This window comes from Typopeltis vanoorti, chromosome 24, assembly GCF_054136105.1.
Source record: "Typopeltis vanoorti isolate ZY-2024b chromosome 24, IOZ_Tvanoo_1.0, whole genome shotgun sequence".
Lineage (NCBI taxonomy): Eukaryota > Metazoa > Arthropoda > Arachnida > Uropygi > Thelyphonidae > Typopeltis > Typopeltis vanoorti.
Genome location: NC_143572.1, coordinates 34460031 through 34476949, shown reverse-complemented (window position 1 = coordinate 34476949; position 16919 = coordinate 34460031). Strand labels below are relative to the sequence as shown.

Sequence of the window (16919 nt, the reverse complement as noted above, 5' to 3'; positions counted from 1 at the left end):
AAATAATGGACACTTGTGAACAGATGTACAGATGGCACAGTTGGTCAGTGGCTTGATTGATTATACTGTTAACCAACCCATTTGAACATTGTGATTTGTCATGAGTTGCTGTTTTTGTTTTCTGAGTTTCATCTGTTTTGTGTGCACAAAGTGTGACCTGACATATTTAGGACACTAATATAGACAAGTAACTTTCTGTAAATAATTTATAACTTTTTTCCCACATTTACAATGGGAAAGAGTGTTTGAATGTCCCATTTTCTGCAGAGCTTTCATGGATTGTGTGATTATAGTTGAAGGAGGTTAGACCTTGTGTATAATTATGTAAGTAAAACAAGTTATTTCCACCTTTCTTTGGTTCAGTCCAGAAACATAATAACTTCTGAGGTGATTACTTTTTCCAATTTCTGTGTGTACTATATAGCTGTATTTAAATAAGTGTATGAAAATTCAAATTATTCATGTCTTACTCTAGTATTTGCGAATGATAATCTAATCTCACCATGAAGCATAAACCCTTTGTGTGCTTCTCACTTAAACAGTGTGCGTGTAGCTGTTGTACATGATCTTTATGCTTTCCATATTTAAAATTATATTAATTAATAAATTAAAGTATTCAAAGTAATCCTACAATTAATTGCATTGGACCAATTAAGATGGGTTCTGATGCACTATGCACTCTTAAACTTTCATGCATTGATAAAATGCAATCATATGGTCAAATTGATGTGGATTTTGTAGCATGGGTTGCATAAGCACACCCAACCTAAATGGGCACATGATAGCACACCCAACCTAAATGGGCACATGACACCACTGCTATTTATTATCTTTGATTCATGCCAGAGTTTTTGGAGTCATTCATCATTTTATTGAGGAAAAGAAATTAGCCAAGTTTTTGCTTTTGAGCTAAGATGAGTATGCAAATCAAGAAGGATGCTATCAATGCCAAGAGCTTTTACTTGTTTTAGTTACTTTGAGGACTGTATCTAGTCACTAGGTTAGAGTTTGCTGTGGATGGGATGTGATGAGAAAACATTTTTGTAAAGACAGTGGATCTCTTTTAGTATATATGGGAATTTTGAGTTTAGCTTTTTGTGCTAAGATTTTTGCAGTACTGTTTGGGTTTACTTTTTCTTTAGTTGTGTTGGGAGTACTGGTGCTTCCCATTCAGCATAGCAGCAACCAACCCCTTTCATCTTGATCTGGTAAAGTCAATTTTATTCATTTCTTCATGCCAATGAGCTTTTCTGCCTTCATTCATGGCCCTTGGGAGGTCAGAAGCAGTGTCTGAATGTTTCTGTTGTTTGTATTCTTCCAGAAGAATACTGCTTTTGGTTGACCAGCATGGTATATAGATCTTTCAGAATCATTTGGAGATATGTCTTTTGCAGGTGCTATGAGGAGTGTAGTGAATCTTTTATAGTTATATTTGCTGTGGGGGGAATTATGTTGTTTTCAGTGAATTTTGGTCAGTTTGCTTTCCTGAGATTCCATCAGGGTACTGGAGAAGCTATTTATTCTGGGGATTATAAGTTCTACTATGATTCAGCCAGTTCTGTGCTGACTGTGGGGAAAAAGAGGTGGTACATGATTGGTTGAAGTGAGAGGAGCTCCTTCTGTATTAGTGGTGGTCTAGCAGAGGTCGGGAGTTATCTCTGATCTCCATCTTCCAAATTTGAAGGTTCCAGGTTGCATGTTGTCATAGAAGAGTGGATGTTGTTTGTTAGCATGTACTCTGCCAATTATAGGTCTAGGTTATCATCATTATTGTATCCCCATCATGTGCTATGTGAGCTGAAGCTCCTGGGAATAATTGTGGGATGGGTTGGCTAAGGAAGTGCAGGGCTTGGCCACTTGAGTAGAAGAGGCTTGCATACATTGTCTTTGAGTGATTTTATTTTATTAATCCAAGTATAGTAAGTATTCAGAAATTGCCTCTTGACCTTAGTGAGGAACCAGAAGACAAGATTACTGCTTGAATAGAAGACATGTTCACTACACTGGGCCATCTCAAAGTTAGATTTGGATTTGTTAATGGTTTTCTTGGAGCGGTTGCAAACTCCAAGTGTATATTGGAGTTTTTGTCTCAAATTATGATCAGGAGAGTGGAAATAGCAATCTTCCCCTGTAAAGGCAGAGTCAAAATTACAAATATCATCCCATTTGGCAACACTTATGTAATGGTCACTGACTGAGAGTAGCTAGAGTAAGACTATTCTATTGAAGGTGAAGCTATTATCTGATTTGCTGAGAGGAAAGCTGATATCCACAGTATATTTGGAAGGAGAACTTGTTAGGAAAAGCAAGAATGTTGGAAGCATGGTGAAAGTGGTTGTGATTTCTGTTGAAATATCATCTATTGCCTTTTCACATTTCAAGTTACATGATTGCATTTTTCTGCCTCAAATACTGAAATGTACTCATTGCAAGCCTTCTGTATGTTTTCTTCCACTGCTCTATCACTTGCTGTTACCTTGTGTATAATCTTTCAAAGTAATTATTCTAGATATCAAAATATTTTCTGTTTCTTGTTAAGTTTATTTTTTCCCTTCATTCACATATCATTCTAAAGAATTGTCACCCTTCTTAGGAATAGACTGTATATGTGCTAATTACCACATATTATTATTACGTGACACCTCCAGGGAGACCAAGGACTCATTGAGGGAGGGCATCTACTCTACAACTCTGTCTCCACCACTCAATCCACCAACTACAACTAACTGCAACTACACCATGTACCATCCACTACCACCACTGGTATTTTCACAGACAATCACAATCATTCATGCCCGTGGAATAAGAAAGTATAAATAGGAAGCATGGAGTAGGAGTCAACTCTGGAGCACAGACTTTTACAACAATCAGAGGAATACCATCAGAGCCAGGAGACTTTTTTGGTATCCAATTTGAGCAAATTGAAGATTCTGATATCTCTCTGGCAAAAGGTCAAACATGACATTGAGTGTTTGGAATAGTTGGGGGATATTTACCAAGATCAGCTATGCAAGAATTGTAAGAGAAATATAAAGCCTGGAGGTTTTCTTTTTCTGTGGGTGATGATGCAGCTGTACCAATTGAGTGGAGTAGTTTTGAGCAGAAATTACATCTGATAGCTTTGGCAAGAGCCCAGATTTGTTTCAGTGAGGAATACCTGATTGGCATAATCAAAATAAATATAAAAATGGAGGAAAACTCACGTAAAGAAGTTATTTAATGTAAAATATTTTCCTATGTCATAGGCATCTTCAGTACAGGATTATAGAATGGCAATTAAATAATAACAGAAATTCTAAAAAAGTAGCATGATAACTAAGCTTTGATAACTAAAAATGGTCCATAATTTCCTAACTAAAAAAAAAAAAAAAAAAAAAAAAAAGATACGCACATAAATAAAGGTTTATTATAGCACTTATTCATTTATGTTAGGGAATCCTGCAGACCTCTACTGGATTTATTTTTGAGTATAACATTATCTGCATAAAGTAAAGAGCCTGAAATTAACATCTCCAGTTTTGATATCAGATAAAATCTGCAAGGAGTCTCTTGACTCCATGGAGGTCTATTGATAATAATAATGCAACTTCATAATGAAATCCATGTGGATGGCAAATAACCGTTGAGATAATGTGCATCCTTATCTCACACCTGATGTAAATCAAACCATCTTCTCTATCTCATTCCATACTTCTACTGATTTACACCTCAAATACAAATTATTTATTGTTTTATATACAATGCAGAGGATAATTGCAATATTGAAATGAAGAACATTGACATGAACTTCCTTTAAAGAGGCAAATGATATGGATCATTTGCCTCTTTAAAATGCTTTGATATGGTTCTCTAATGTTCGATAATATTAGAAAATGGACTAATTCTTCGTTCTCAATTCTTAAGAAGATTCCAAGGCAGAAACACCTGGAGAGAGTATGTTAGGATTGTTACCTTTATAGTGCATCAATGGTCTACATAGACTATGGGTGAAGAAGATGAAGATATGACAGCACCTTGATTACTGTGTGTACATTTGGTCTCCTTGTTTCCAAAGGGATTAAGAAGCTGTGGAAAGGCTACAAAGAAGAGGTACAAAAATTATATCGGAATTATGAATGTAGATTACGAGGATAGTTGAGAGTATGTCAACTGCAGACACTTCTACAGAAAAGAAAGAGGTGTGGTGTGATATGATAGAGGTCTGTAAACCTTTGAGAGAGTATTATAAGATATCTCATCTCATCTTCCTTTTACCCTCTTTTACCTTGCGATATCAAGGGTTTATTAATCATCAGACCTCAAACCGTTCACAGGATAAGGTGGTTATTATATTATATTTTTGCATTTATTCTCATTAAAGACTCCTCTGATTGTTTCCAGACTACGTGATTTCTACAAGTAAATGCAATATACTAATGCTTTGCGAGAAGGACACTTTTCGACATGTAAACATTGCATCACATTTGCGTTAATAGCCAGGGTGTGTGTTCAAAATACAGCCCTTTGAAAAGATGTACAGATGGTGTAGCGAGTCAAATACTTAGCGTTCTATTAGGTTTAAACTGCTCAGAAAGCGAGGCAAGGTGAGCTCTCAGACAGTAGCACCTAGAGGCTGTGATTGCTTATTGTGTTAACCAATCCAATTAAATGTTGCCTTGTCACGAGTTGCTCTTTTTGTTTTCTGAGTCTCATCTGTTTTGTGTGCATGAAGTGTGAACTGACGTGGTAGGCAAGTTTTTATATATAATATAGACAAGTTTTTAATATATAATTTTCGATATATTTATAACGTTTTTGCCCATGTTTACAATGGGAAACAGTATTGTATTCGAAGGAGGTAAGCATCGTCCTCCTCTTCCAAATTTTACACCTTTCAGTAATTCAAATATACCAACCAAATATAGTATTTTCCTTCATTATTGTTTTCTAATATACAGTATCTTAAAACAAACACATTGTCCCCTACTCTGCACAGATTTGGTTATAATTAATTGATAAATTAAAGTATTCATAATTATTCTACAATTAATTGCATTAGACCAATTAAGATGAGCACAATGTGCTATATACTCTTAAAACTTTCATACATCGATAAAAATGCAATCATAATGGTCAAACTGAAATGAATTTTATAGCGCGGACTGCATAAGCCATGACAGCACACACCCAGCCAAAATGGGCATATGATGCCACTGGTGTAGTCTTCTGTTTGGAAGCTCAAACCATGTATTTGTAATTATTAGTTCATCTTCTTCTTGACAAAATTGTATTAAACGATCTCCTCTATCATTTCTTATCTCAAGTCCAAACCGTCCTAATGTGACTCCAGATGCTCCTTTCCCTACGTTTGCATTATAGTCTCCCATGGTGATGTTAATGACATGTTTCTTTGTCATTTTGAGAAGTTCTTTCAGTTGAGAATAGAAAAAGGGTCAATTTCTGCATTATCCTTGTTGACAGTCAGTGCATATACTTGAAAAGAAAAAAAATTCACATTTGACGTTCGTAGATGCCGTATGGTCACTGCCACGCCTCACGTAGTTTTAGCAATGATGTCTTCTGCTAGAATAAGTGGTTCCCTTTCCACACAAAGTTTGTAGGACAATCACAAATATCCATGCCTATGGCAGGATTCAAACCCACAGCCTCTTGGCTGGAGAGCGGACATGCTGACCACTCGGCCAACCAGGCTGGCATTTTCTTATACTTGCATATACTTTGCCTAATGTTGATTGCTTGGCACCGAAGTTGTGGGAGCATTAACCTATTGGAAAATTGAATCAAGTTGAGTACACTTTGGATATTTCTTTACTTACTAATATTCCTATTCCACATCAGTGAGTATTATTATTTCTTTCAGAGTAATATAGGGTCATATTGTTGGAGCAGCATTTACCAGCTGGGCCATCTTATTTCACTCAGACCTAAGATTTGTATTTTTAATCTTCTCTTTATTCTTCTTCTTCTTCTTCTTATTATTATTATTATTAACATTTGACCTCCATGGAGTCAGAGACTCATCATGAGCAGTATACACAATGCTTATCCAACCAGTAGTACCCTCAGAGGGAGGTGGGGGCAAGGGGCTCTGGCATCCCCAAAGAAAAAGGAGAAAAAACACTAGAAAATCTTTTCCTAATTAAAATTCATTTTTTTATTTATGTTGTGTCATGTCTTCTATTTCTATACTACTTATAAATTAGTGGTCACATAAGGTAGGAATACCCTATAGCTCTCAGGAATCACGGTCGCTGTGAACACAAGGTGAACAAAGTAGTACTCAAACCGAGCGCTACTTAGTTTTCCCGAGCTGAGGCAGAGGAGATCACGAGTATCATGTATTGGCGATCATTATAGATGCTCGGTCATAGGTCGTATGCGTGTGTAACATGTATTCTCAAATCATCTACTCAACTCAGCCCTCCCCCAAGATTAAATCTTGAGTGCGCCATTGCATTAAACTGATTCAATGTGTCTACACTACACCCACAATGCACTCAGGCAATGCATTCCACTCACTAACCACTCTCCATGCAAAGAACTTACTTCTCACTCCTCTGCTCATGCCCTCCATGTACAGTTTCCAGCAGTGGACTATTCTTCTACTCCTCCCTCCCATCCTATGAAAAATCTCTTCTATGTCGACCCAATAAAAATCCCTGACTAGCTTATATGTCTCAATCATATCACCCCCCATCTACTTCCTATTCACGAGGCTCTGCGACTCTCAATCTGTCCTCGTATTCCACATTCCAAAGACCACTGACTACCTTTGTGAATCTTCTCTGGACCCTTTCCAACATATCCTTGTCACCACGAAAACCTGGCTATCAAATCTGTGCACAATAATCCATATAAGACCTAATCAAGGTCTCATATGGATTATTGATCCCCTTATACAATGGGATCATAAACTCTATTTCTGCATGTCAGAGTCCTCCGCATCATTGCCATTATCCGATGTGACGTCTTCACAACTTGGGCAATGTGGCCCCCTGAATTTCAAGTCCTTGTTCACCATCACTCCAAGAGCTCTCATCTCCTCTACTTCTGTTAAAGTTTCCCCACCAAGTGTTATACTTTGTATCCCATCGTTGCTTACCAAATCTCGAACCTTACACTTTGCAACATTGAATAGACAGTTCCACTTAGCTGCCCATTCATGCAATCTGTTCAAGTCCTCTTGTAAGGCCATAACATCTGCTTGACTCTGCATTGCTCTCTGCATCATCTGCAAACAGCTGCATAAAATAGCTGAAACATTTTAATTGTATAGGTTTTCCATTCAGAATGCAGCTGAATTTGTTTTCAGTGTTTTTTGTGTATTTCCGTTGTCTTTGTCTTTTATTACCAATTTTTGTACCAAAGTTATTACAGTAGTTATGCAATTTAGTCAGGGAATTCTGAAGACTTGTATGGGATTTATTTAGAAGCATAACTACCTGAGATTAATATCCCCAATTTTTGATATCAGGTTTAGTACCACTTCATAATATAATCTATGTGGAGATGATGTGCATCCTTTTCTCACACCTGATATCATATCAAACCATATTCCTTTATTTCTTTCAATTCTAACTGCTAACTTAAAACTCATATGTATAACTATGTACTGATTCGTATAATGACCCATTTCCATTTATGCCATACATATTGTTGCATTTTAGCATTTTGAACAGGTTTTATCTTGGCACCTTGTCATATATCCTTTCCAGATCAACAAAACTTAAATATAGATCCTTGCTATATTCCCATTATTTCTCAATTGTTCATCTTAAATTGAAACTGATCTTGACAAACTCTATTTGGCCTGAACCCAGCATGTTCTTCTCCTAGCATCTTTCACATTTTTTCTTAGCCTTTTCTCAATTATACTTGCCTAAATCTTACCAGGATCAATTAGTAGTTTAATTCCTCTGTAATTCTCATGTTCAGCTTTATTTCTCTTTTTTTTATAGATGGCTGCTATGAGAAGTCTACTCTAATCATCTGGAATTTGACTCTTTGACCAGGCCTTCTGAATTATGCAGTGTGGCCAACTCAGCCTATTTGTGCATTTCTAGTTGAATATCATCTTCTTCAGCTACTATTCCATATTGCAGGTTTCTGATGACTTTTTTACTTCAAGTATTGATATGTATTCCTGACTGCATTCCTATTTTTCTACCATCATTCTGACACTGCTTTTCATTTAGCGATCTTTCAAAGTAATTTCTCCAGCCATCTAGAATATCTTTAACTTCAGTTTTCATGTTACCTTGATAGCCTCCAGAATATTTTCCCACCTTTCTGATATTTATTTTCTGTTGTTATTATTTTCTATCATTATTTTTTATGTTCCTTTTTTTTGTTTTAGTTAGTTTTACATAGTGATTACTTTCTTATATTTTTCTCTGTTATTTATGTATTTAGCGTATGGCTCATACATGAAAAGTTACATTACATTACATTAATCCTTAATATATATGGACATAGTAATAGGCATATGTACAATAATAAGACATAATACAGTCATAAAAGAGACAATCAAGAATAGGCTACAATTGAATGTCTAGGTTGATTATCCAGTCAGCTGCACCTAGTGTAGCATGGATGAAGTCTGACAGGTTTCCACTGTATGCACGTTGGACACATTCTGCTGTAATATGATTAATTGTCTGGCGGGGTGATCCACAGTCGCACCTGGATGAGGCAATCATGTCCCATTTGTAAAGATGGTCTGCACATCTGCCAATGTTGGTGTGGATTCGGTTAAGGGCAGACCAAGTTTTTCAAGGTAGGTGAAAACCCAAAGGTATCTGTGTTGGGTCCACTAATTCATGGAAGATCCCTGTTGAAGTGTTACACCAGGACTCTTTCCACTTCTCCTTCATGTTGACACTTGTCTCTGCAAGATTTTTTGCTATTAAGATTGGAGGGTGCCTTGACTAGCCTGTTTATGTCTAGGGGTGATATGTCTTCATGGATTGGAAGATTTTGGATTTCCATGATTTCACTCTATTCATGTAGAGGAAAGTTGGATCTGCGGATGTGTGGAGGCGGGATGTTGCTTAGCACTGGGAGCCAGTAGGTTCCCAGTGCTAAGCAACATCCCGGGTTGATTTTACAGTTCCAGAAATAAGGCACATAGTGATGTTAAGCTGAGCATCAACCGAATACACATGGGTGCTGTTTAATCATATGGGTGAGCAGTATTCAGCTGTAGAGTAAATGAGGCCAAGAGCAGTGCAACGAAGCGTTGTTGCTGAGGCACCCGAAGTTGTTCCACATAGTTTTTGCAGTATGTTGTTTCTTGTTTTTAGCTTGGATGCTGTGTTAATGAGATGTGGTTTAAAAGCTAGTGTTCTATCCAGAGTGATGCCCAGATATTTCGGGAATCTGTTGTAGCATAGCAGTTTGTGGTTGGAGTAGACCATGAGTTCTTTGTTAGTCTGGTTATTGTTCAGGTGGAAGCATGAAAGTTTTGCTTGGATTTGGGCATAATCTCCATTTGCTGAAGTATTCATCTAGGACTGCAAGGTTGTTTGTTAGTGTATCTTCCATTGTATTCCATAAAATTGGTGTGTCTGGTGGCTAGAGCAATGTCATCAGCGTAGCAAAACTTCTTGAAGGCTGTATCAGGCAAATCTGCGATGTATAATTTAAAAAGAGGGGAGCCAGAACTGACCCTTGTGGTAGTCCATTATCCAGTGTTCTTTGTTTACTTCTGTTCTCGTCCATACACACTTGGAACAGGCAGTTGCTTAGCATGTTATCGATTAGTTTTGCTGTTGTTCTGCATGGGACTGCACGGAGCAACTTGCAGACTGCGCCATGCCTCCAGACTGTATCATAAGCTGCGGTAAGATCTACAAAAGCTACAGCTGTTTTCTGGCATTGTTGGTAGCCTGTCTCTATATGTGTGGTGAGTGACAGAACCTGATCACAGCAGCCTTGTTTATGTCTGAATCTGGCCTGTTCCACTGGGACTTGTTCTGTTATCTTAGGGGCAATTCTGTTAAGGATGAGCCTTTCTAGAGCTTATAACAGGTGCTAAGCAGGGCGAATGGTCTGTAATTTTCTGATTTGTTGTTGATTTTTCCTGGTTCTAAGATAGGGATAATTTTTGTCCTCTTAAACTCTTTTGGAAATCTACCAGTCTGGAGGATGTCAGAGAAAAAGCAAGCCAACCACTGTCAAGCTGTTTGGCCTGTCTTCAACAGAAAATCAGGATGAACTCCATCGAAACCTGGAGCCGTGCCTGGTTTCATATCCATTTGAGTAGTGTTAATATCTTCAAGAATGAAGGGTCGTGAATATAGAGGGTCTGATGGTCTGTTATTTTTCAAATATGCAAGTTCTCTTTTTATTTGAAGAGTGTGTTGTTTGTCCTTGGTGGTATAGACATGTTTACAATATGTGATGCATGTTGGTTAGGAGAAATAGCTGATTGTTCCCGGACGGCAGGGTGCCACTACTACCTAGTTTTCTTAGAGGGCTCCATGCTTTTCTACTGGAGTGCCGAAAATCGAGTCTTGCTGCTGTTTCAGTCCATTTCTTCTGTCAGCTGGTGTCAAGGCTGCGAATGAATTCATCTGCAATGTCAGGATCGCCACACTCTAGATATATTTAATACAGTTTATTACTATCATCGTCCCATCCAGAGACATACTCCTTCCTAAAGGTATGGTGTTCTTACCTACAGTCAAGACAACTCCCACGAATCTTTTGTAATTACTGCTTGTTGGAGGGATCCAACTGACATATTTGTCAAGACAGGCAGCAAATGTATCCCAGTCGGCTTTCTTGAAGTTCCAGTGGGGACATTGGATGGATCTGACAAGGGGTACCTGCAGACCTACCTCTAATATAATTGGTCTATGTTGGCTTCAGGGAAAGTTGGAGAGAACTCTTCTTGATGTAGGAACAGTCGTCCATTGTTGTCTAGAGTGATGAAGCAGAGGTCGGGGTTGTACTCCCTGTTCCAAGCTGCTGACCTGAAGGAAGATCTATCTTTTGCATCGAAAATTAGGCATGTTGTGAATTTCTGCCCGTTCAGTCAAAGTCTCTCTGCATTCATTGTTGGAAGCATATTTCCATAGCGTGTGATGGCTGTTAAAGTCACCTATGTGCATCGCAGGGTGGTTGTGCACTGGTAGAACTTGTGGAGGCCACAAGAGGGCAGGGGGTTTATACACATTGGTAATGGATATGTTCCTTATCATAGTTGTTATCAGATGCACACCACCAACAATGCTGGCTGTAATGAGGTGGGAATCTTCTAGGGTACTACGTATATAGATGGCAAGGCCATGTGCATGATGGTAAGTGGCTCCAATGATAATGTAACCAGGAATTCATCTCCTGCGGTGGAGCTGATCCTCATCCTTACAGTGAGTCTCTTGAATAAGAACGTCGACATTGTTGTCATATAAAATCTTTGAGAGGTATTCACATTTTGCTCTACATATACCCTCAATGTTAATTTGGCAAATTCGGACAACAGGTCCAATATTCTTACTCATCTTGCCCTTAAGAGAAATAATTTGTGTGTTTGAGTTCATGTGTGCTGTAATCAGGAGATCCAGAAGATAGTCTGGTTGCCAACTTGCTCTAGCTCTTTAGCATTATCCAGGGTGCACCACGAGGAGGCGAGCTAGGATTGCACCCCTTTTCTCTGTATTCTCTAAGAACACAAGCTGACTTACTTGCCAAGAACTTTCGGTACACTTTAGTCTGTTCTTTGTCTGCCTCTGTAACTTCCCGAGTCTGCCATGGAGTTCTGATTTTTCTATCCTTGCAGACAACTTCACCACATACCTCTCTCTGACTGAATCAGTTCATGTTTTCTTCCGAGTTTGCCACTGAATCTCCAATTTTTGGTTTTTGTTTTCAAACTCTTATTTTTTTGTTTTTAACAATGCTTGTATGTTTGAGTCTACAGTTTACCTCTGAAAGTTGCTTAACTTTGATTTGTTTTAACACACTCTTCTACACTTTTCTTTTCAGTATGAAATTCTATTTTGTCCTGCTTAAAACTAAATGGTGATCACTTCCAATTTCAAATCCTTTGTTTACTCTTGTGTCCTGAACCAGTGGAAAATCTGCTATTGACAATAACACCATCAAATGGGACTTTTCTTATTTCTTATATCTTCTCTCCATGTGAATTTCTGCATCTCTTTATGAGGGAAAATGGTGTTAATAATAACTCGTAAATTTTAGTGAAACTTTAATAAGGTTTTAATAAAACTAATACACATACCAGACACTGAATTAGAAACCTTTATGCAAATTTATGTAAAGTCACTTACATAGCATATTATGCAAAATGTATGCATCGCCACATGTTCTAGGCAACTATTTAAGAATGCTGCTGCTGGTTAACAATTGTCAGTAGTGACGATCACAATGGGAAAACAAAGGATCCTTTGGAGTTTGATAAAGGGGTTGTTGTGGGTGCCCATTTGACTGGAGCCATGATGTTGAAAAACAGCAGAGCTGAATGGTTTCTCAAAAGGTGAGATATCGTAGGTGTTTAATCAGTGGGAAAATAATCTTCATTGCTTGTCTAAGAGGCATAACTGTGATTCTAAGACAATCTGTCAGGAACAAATTGCCGTCATCTGAGAAGGTGTGTTTAAGCCAACAGAACTTCCTGTGTGCCGCAATTGACCAGAGCATTTAATGAAGGCTATTCCCAACCCATATCTTACCAAACTATGAGCAGAGAATTGAAGAGAATGTATTGGCAATCACATGCTTATATGTAAAATAAAAGTTTCCGGTAGTGACTGGTATGTTGTGTACTTATTTAATTCAATGGATTAAACTTAGTTTTTGTTAGTAACTGGTGATTTTTGCACTAAGAATCTTTGCTTTCTTGGTACACATCTTGTTATGGATATTTTTTGTTTCTTGAATAAGCTGCCAACCTAATACATTTTAAGCTCTTGCTTCAAAATGATAATTTTACATTTATCTCTTTAGGGTCATTTTAATTTGCATAAAAACCAGTTTGACTTTAATTTTCTATTAACACACACCTGTGCATTTTTAGTCCTATAAAAACCAGTCATTATTTTTTAAAAATCATTTCTAGAGTAAATTGTAATCCAAAAATCTGCTTTGGCAAACCCTCTCATTAGGATTAATACTGTTTATTGTTCTTTAGTAAATATTTTCCCTTCTCATATTTTTTTATTATATGAGGCAAAAATATGCATAGTTAATTGTAAAAAAACACTAGAAATGCAGAATTAAAGAGCTCTCACATAGTGAAAGGGTACATACTTATTCTCCATTCTCATAATAAAACAGAGAATTGGTTTGTTAATGAATGAAAAAAAACCAATGAATGAATATTTGTTATGAGTTATATACACCCTCTGTTCAAAAAGAAACCGAACTTTTGATAGAAAATAAAACACAGTCCAGTTATAATTATTCAAATCATTTATTTCAATCAATATGCTCTCCCTCAGCTTATACAGCGTTTGGCACAGTCAATTAATTCATTAAATTAGTTTTTTATGTCAGTTTATGGGATACTGTTAAGGGTTGTAGTTACTGCCTCTTGAATGTTTTCAATGGTGTCGTATTGCTTTCCTTTCATTGGCAAATGAAATCGGAGGAAGAGAAGGAAGTCACAGGCTGCTAAATCAGGTGAATATGGTGACTGATCCAATGCACAAACTTGGTTTTTGCTCAAAAACTATCTCACACTGTTCGAACGATGAGATGGTGCATTATCGTGCAAAAGTGACCAGCTGCTTGCATCATGATATTCATGCCATACGTGCCAAATTCTTGCTATCAATCACTTCAAAACTTTGAGATAAAACTCACCATTGACCGTTTGGCCAGGTGGAATGAATTCTTTGTGAATAATGCTCTTGGAATCATAGAAACAAATCAGCATTGTCTTCACTTTTGACTTCTCCAAGCGACTTTTTTTCGGATGCCCCTCTTCTGGTGGTCTCCACTCAGCACTCCAGCACTTTGTTTCAGGCTCATACTCAAAACACCACGTTTCATCACCAGTAACGATCAATTCAAAGAAGTTTGAGTCCTCCTTATGAGCTGTTTTAATGAGGTCCTTGCAGTGTTCAATTCGATACATTTTTTGGTCATCAGTCAACTAGTGGGGAACAAATCGCGAATTCAATTTACGTAGGCCCAAACTCTTGGTCAAAATATTGTGCACAGTTGATTTCCCACTGGAATTCTCAATTCATCTTCAATCAATCTCACAGACGATTTTGGGTTTTCTTTGATGAAATCACGCACTTTTTGGATGTTAACTTCGCTCAGTCCAGTTTTTGGTTGGCCTAGCTTTTCATCATCCTCAAGCATCTCACGACCACTTTGAAATCGCTTAAACCGCTTGTATACTTGAGTACGGGATAAGCATTCATCGTCGTATGCTTTTTGAAGCATTCGATGCGTTTCGGTAAAACTTTTACCAAGGGTTTAACACAAAAGTCAATCGCAGCTTTCTGTTTGAAACTCATTTTCTGACTGTTTGTCAAAACACACTGTCACTCTTGGCACTATAACTCTGCTTCCAATGAAACAAATGTCATAAACAGTTGACATAACACTAATGAAGGTTGCCGCTTTCAACAACAAAAAAACAACAGGTGGCACCACTAGTTTCTTCTTTTTGGACAGAGGGTGTAATATCTTTATTTTATATGCGTTTTCATTGTATATTTTCTCTGTTATAATTTATTCATATCTTAAATTATACGAGCCATTTTTTATGTATATGCTGATTTAATATGCTTATTTTTTCTCAAGGATGATAGTGTCCAAATAAGGTATGTTAATGATACAACTAGAAGCATATATGCCTTTGAGCTGTGTCCATATTCAAGTATTCATCAGTCAAGTGATTCAGAAGAAATAACTGGGTCTAGATTAGATGAGGGGTCATTGGAATCTGTAAATGAATCAGAAAATAAAGAAAGAAAAAACAGTATGCATTCATTTTGTATGCGTGATACTTTTTCTCCATCTCTTAATTCTTCTGGCCATCCAGACTCATCTCTTCTCTCTCCAGAAGACTGTTTATTGAATGTTGATGCAAAATCTGTAGAATTAGAGGACTATGTGAATAACGAAAATATCAGTCATATTAATAGTCTCTCAAATTGCCCCTGCACTAGTAATGTGAATAATAGTGCCAAATTATTAAATAGGAAAGAAGAAAATATTCATAGTACTAAACTTGAAGTTAGTGATGTAACAAGGACTTCTGAATGGCAACCATGTGCTATTTGTTTAGAAGATTTGCCAGAATCAAATTTGTTTGTACATCCTCCTTGTCAGTGTGTATTATGTCATAGTTGCATTGAGGTAAGTTTATAAAATTTATAAGTTTTGAAACAATTCTTTCACCTTGTTATTGCCATATTCTTATATGACTGATTTTAACTTTAAAGTGAAATAATCCTTCCTTATATTCAGAAGAATGGAAGAGACAAGATTTTTAAAATACTTCAACAATGTGACATAAAATATAAATTGCCATCCTGTTTGACTGAGTTTTTAATGTATCTGTTCTCCTACCAACAGGCTATGGGTTTGAAACCTGCCATGGGCATGGATGTTTGTGTCTTTAGGTGGGAGATGAATTTCATCACCTGGTGTGAGAGCATCACCCTACTTACTGGAGGCCTGAAGTGGCTTCAAAAAGTTCCATGTTTGGTCTCTAAAGCAGGGTTTCCTGACCAGGTAGTAAATTAATAAATTTAAAAAAAAAAAAACCGTATGAAATTAATAAAAATGTTAAAAAAAATCCTTAGCCTCCCCTCTTCCCCCCACACAGAGTATGAATCTACTATAAGATTACAAAACATTTTGTGGGTGGGAGTCACATAAAAAAAAAATATATATATATATATAAATCAGTGTTCACATGGTGCAAAATGTCAACATTTTTACATCCTCATAAACTACCTCCCCCCCCTCCCCTCTCTAAAAACTAGGGGCCTATAAAATTCACTTCACTGTACATGCATTATATGTTGTGTAGGACAAACAGGATGGTCTTGGGAGATCAATATGTCAGAAAATGTTCAAGATGTGGAAAAGAAGAGAGAAAACAAATTTGGGGTCACTTGTTATATAACCAATAAATGTCATCCTGTGTTATGACAAAAACTGAAATGCTGTACATGGAGTATAGAACTTTGTCAGAAAATTCAAGTAAGCTTCAGAAATGCTGTACATACCTACTTAGTGCAGTAACAAATCAAAATGTCATCCTACATCAAGTCTGGTCACCAGAAATCTCACACATGCAGATATGGAATATAGTGCATATCATGTCATTAAACATGATAATTTTAATAAGTACATATGCCATCACTCATTCATTATTCAACCTTTTCTCAACTGCTTATTCCATCCCAATGGGATATGATGCAATAAATGTCTGTTATCATTTGACTTACATTTAGCAAATCCTCCTGAAGAAGTGTACTTTTTTGATGTATTAAGGCTCAAGTGAGACTGGAGGACATTATGTTGAAGGTTTAATGGAGTATCAACAGCACTGGGAAAGGATTAAAAGCTGTTTTAATTCTTCCGCTATTTTGTCTGTCACAGAGACATTTTTAGGGAGTACAAACTAACACACACACACACACACACACATTACTAAATAAAACGTGGCTGTAACACTGAACTCCTATCTAAGTGAGGTTCCCTTTGTGGGCATCTGTAGAAGAGTTAACTTTTCCCATATTTTGGGAAGTTTCTCACATCTGTATTTATTTAAATTAGGCTGATTTATGAATGCAACTATAGATTCTAAAAACAGTCTTTCTTTTTCTAAATTAACTGTGATGGAGCAAGGTGATTTTTTTTTTCTTTTTCCATTTGATCCTATGAGTAGTATCCACTGCATGGTTGGCAAGGCCACACTGACCATA

General features: G+C 37.0%; 1 protein-coding gene across 5 annotated transcripts in view; it reads left to right on the top strand.

Moving 5' to 3' along the window:
* LOC150093095 (uncharacterized) overlaps positions 1 to 16919 on the top strand; it is a 390523-nt gene that overhangs the window by 189996 nt on the left and 183608 nt on the right. For 4 of the 5 annotated variants that reach the window (XM_090413295.1, XM_090413294.1, XM_090413297.1 and 1 more), the window contains exon 9: positions 14782 to 15339. The exons of the other annotated variant lie outside the window; for it this stretch is intronic. In XM_090413295.1, the coding sequence (XP_090269421.1) occupies positions 14782 to 15339 (558 nt within the window). The remainder of the gene's footprint in view (positions 1 to 14781; positions 15340 to 16919) is intronic. 5 annotated transcript variants of the gene reach the window in all.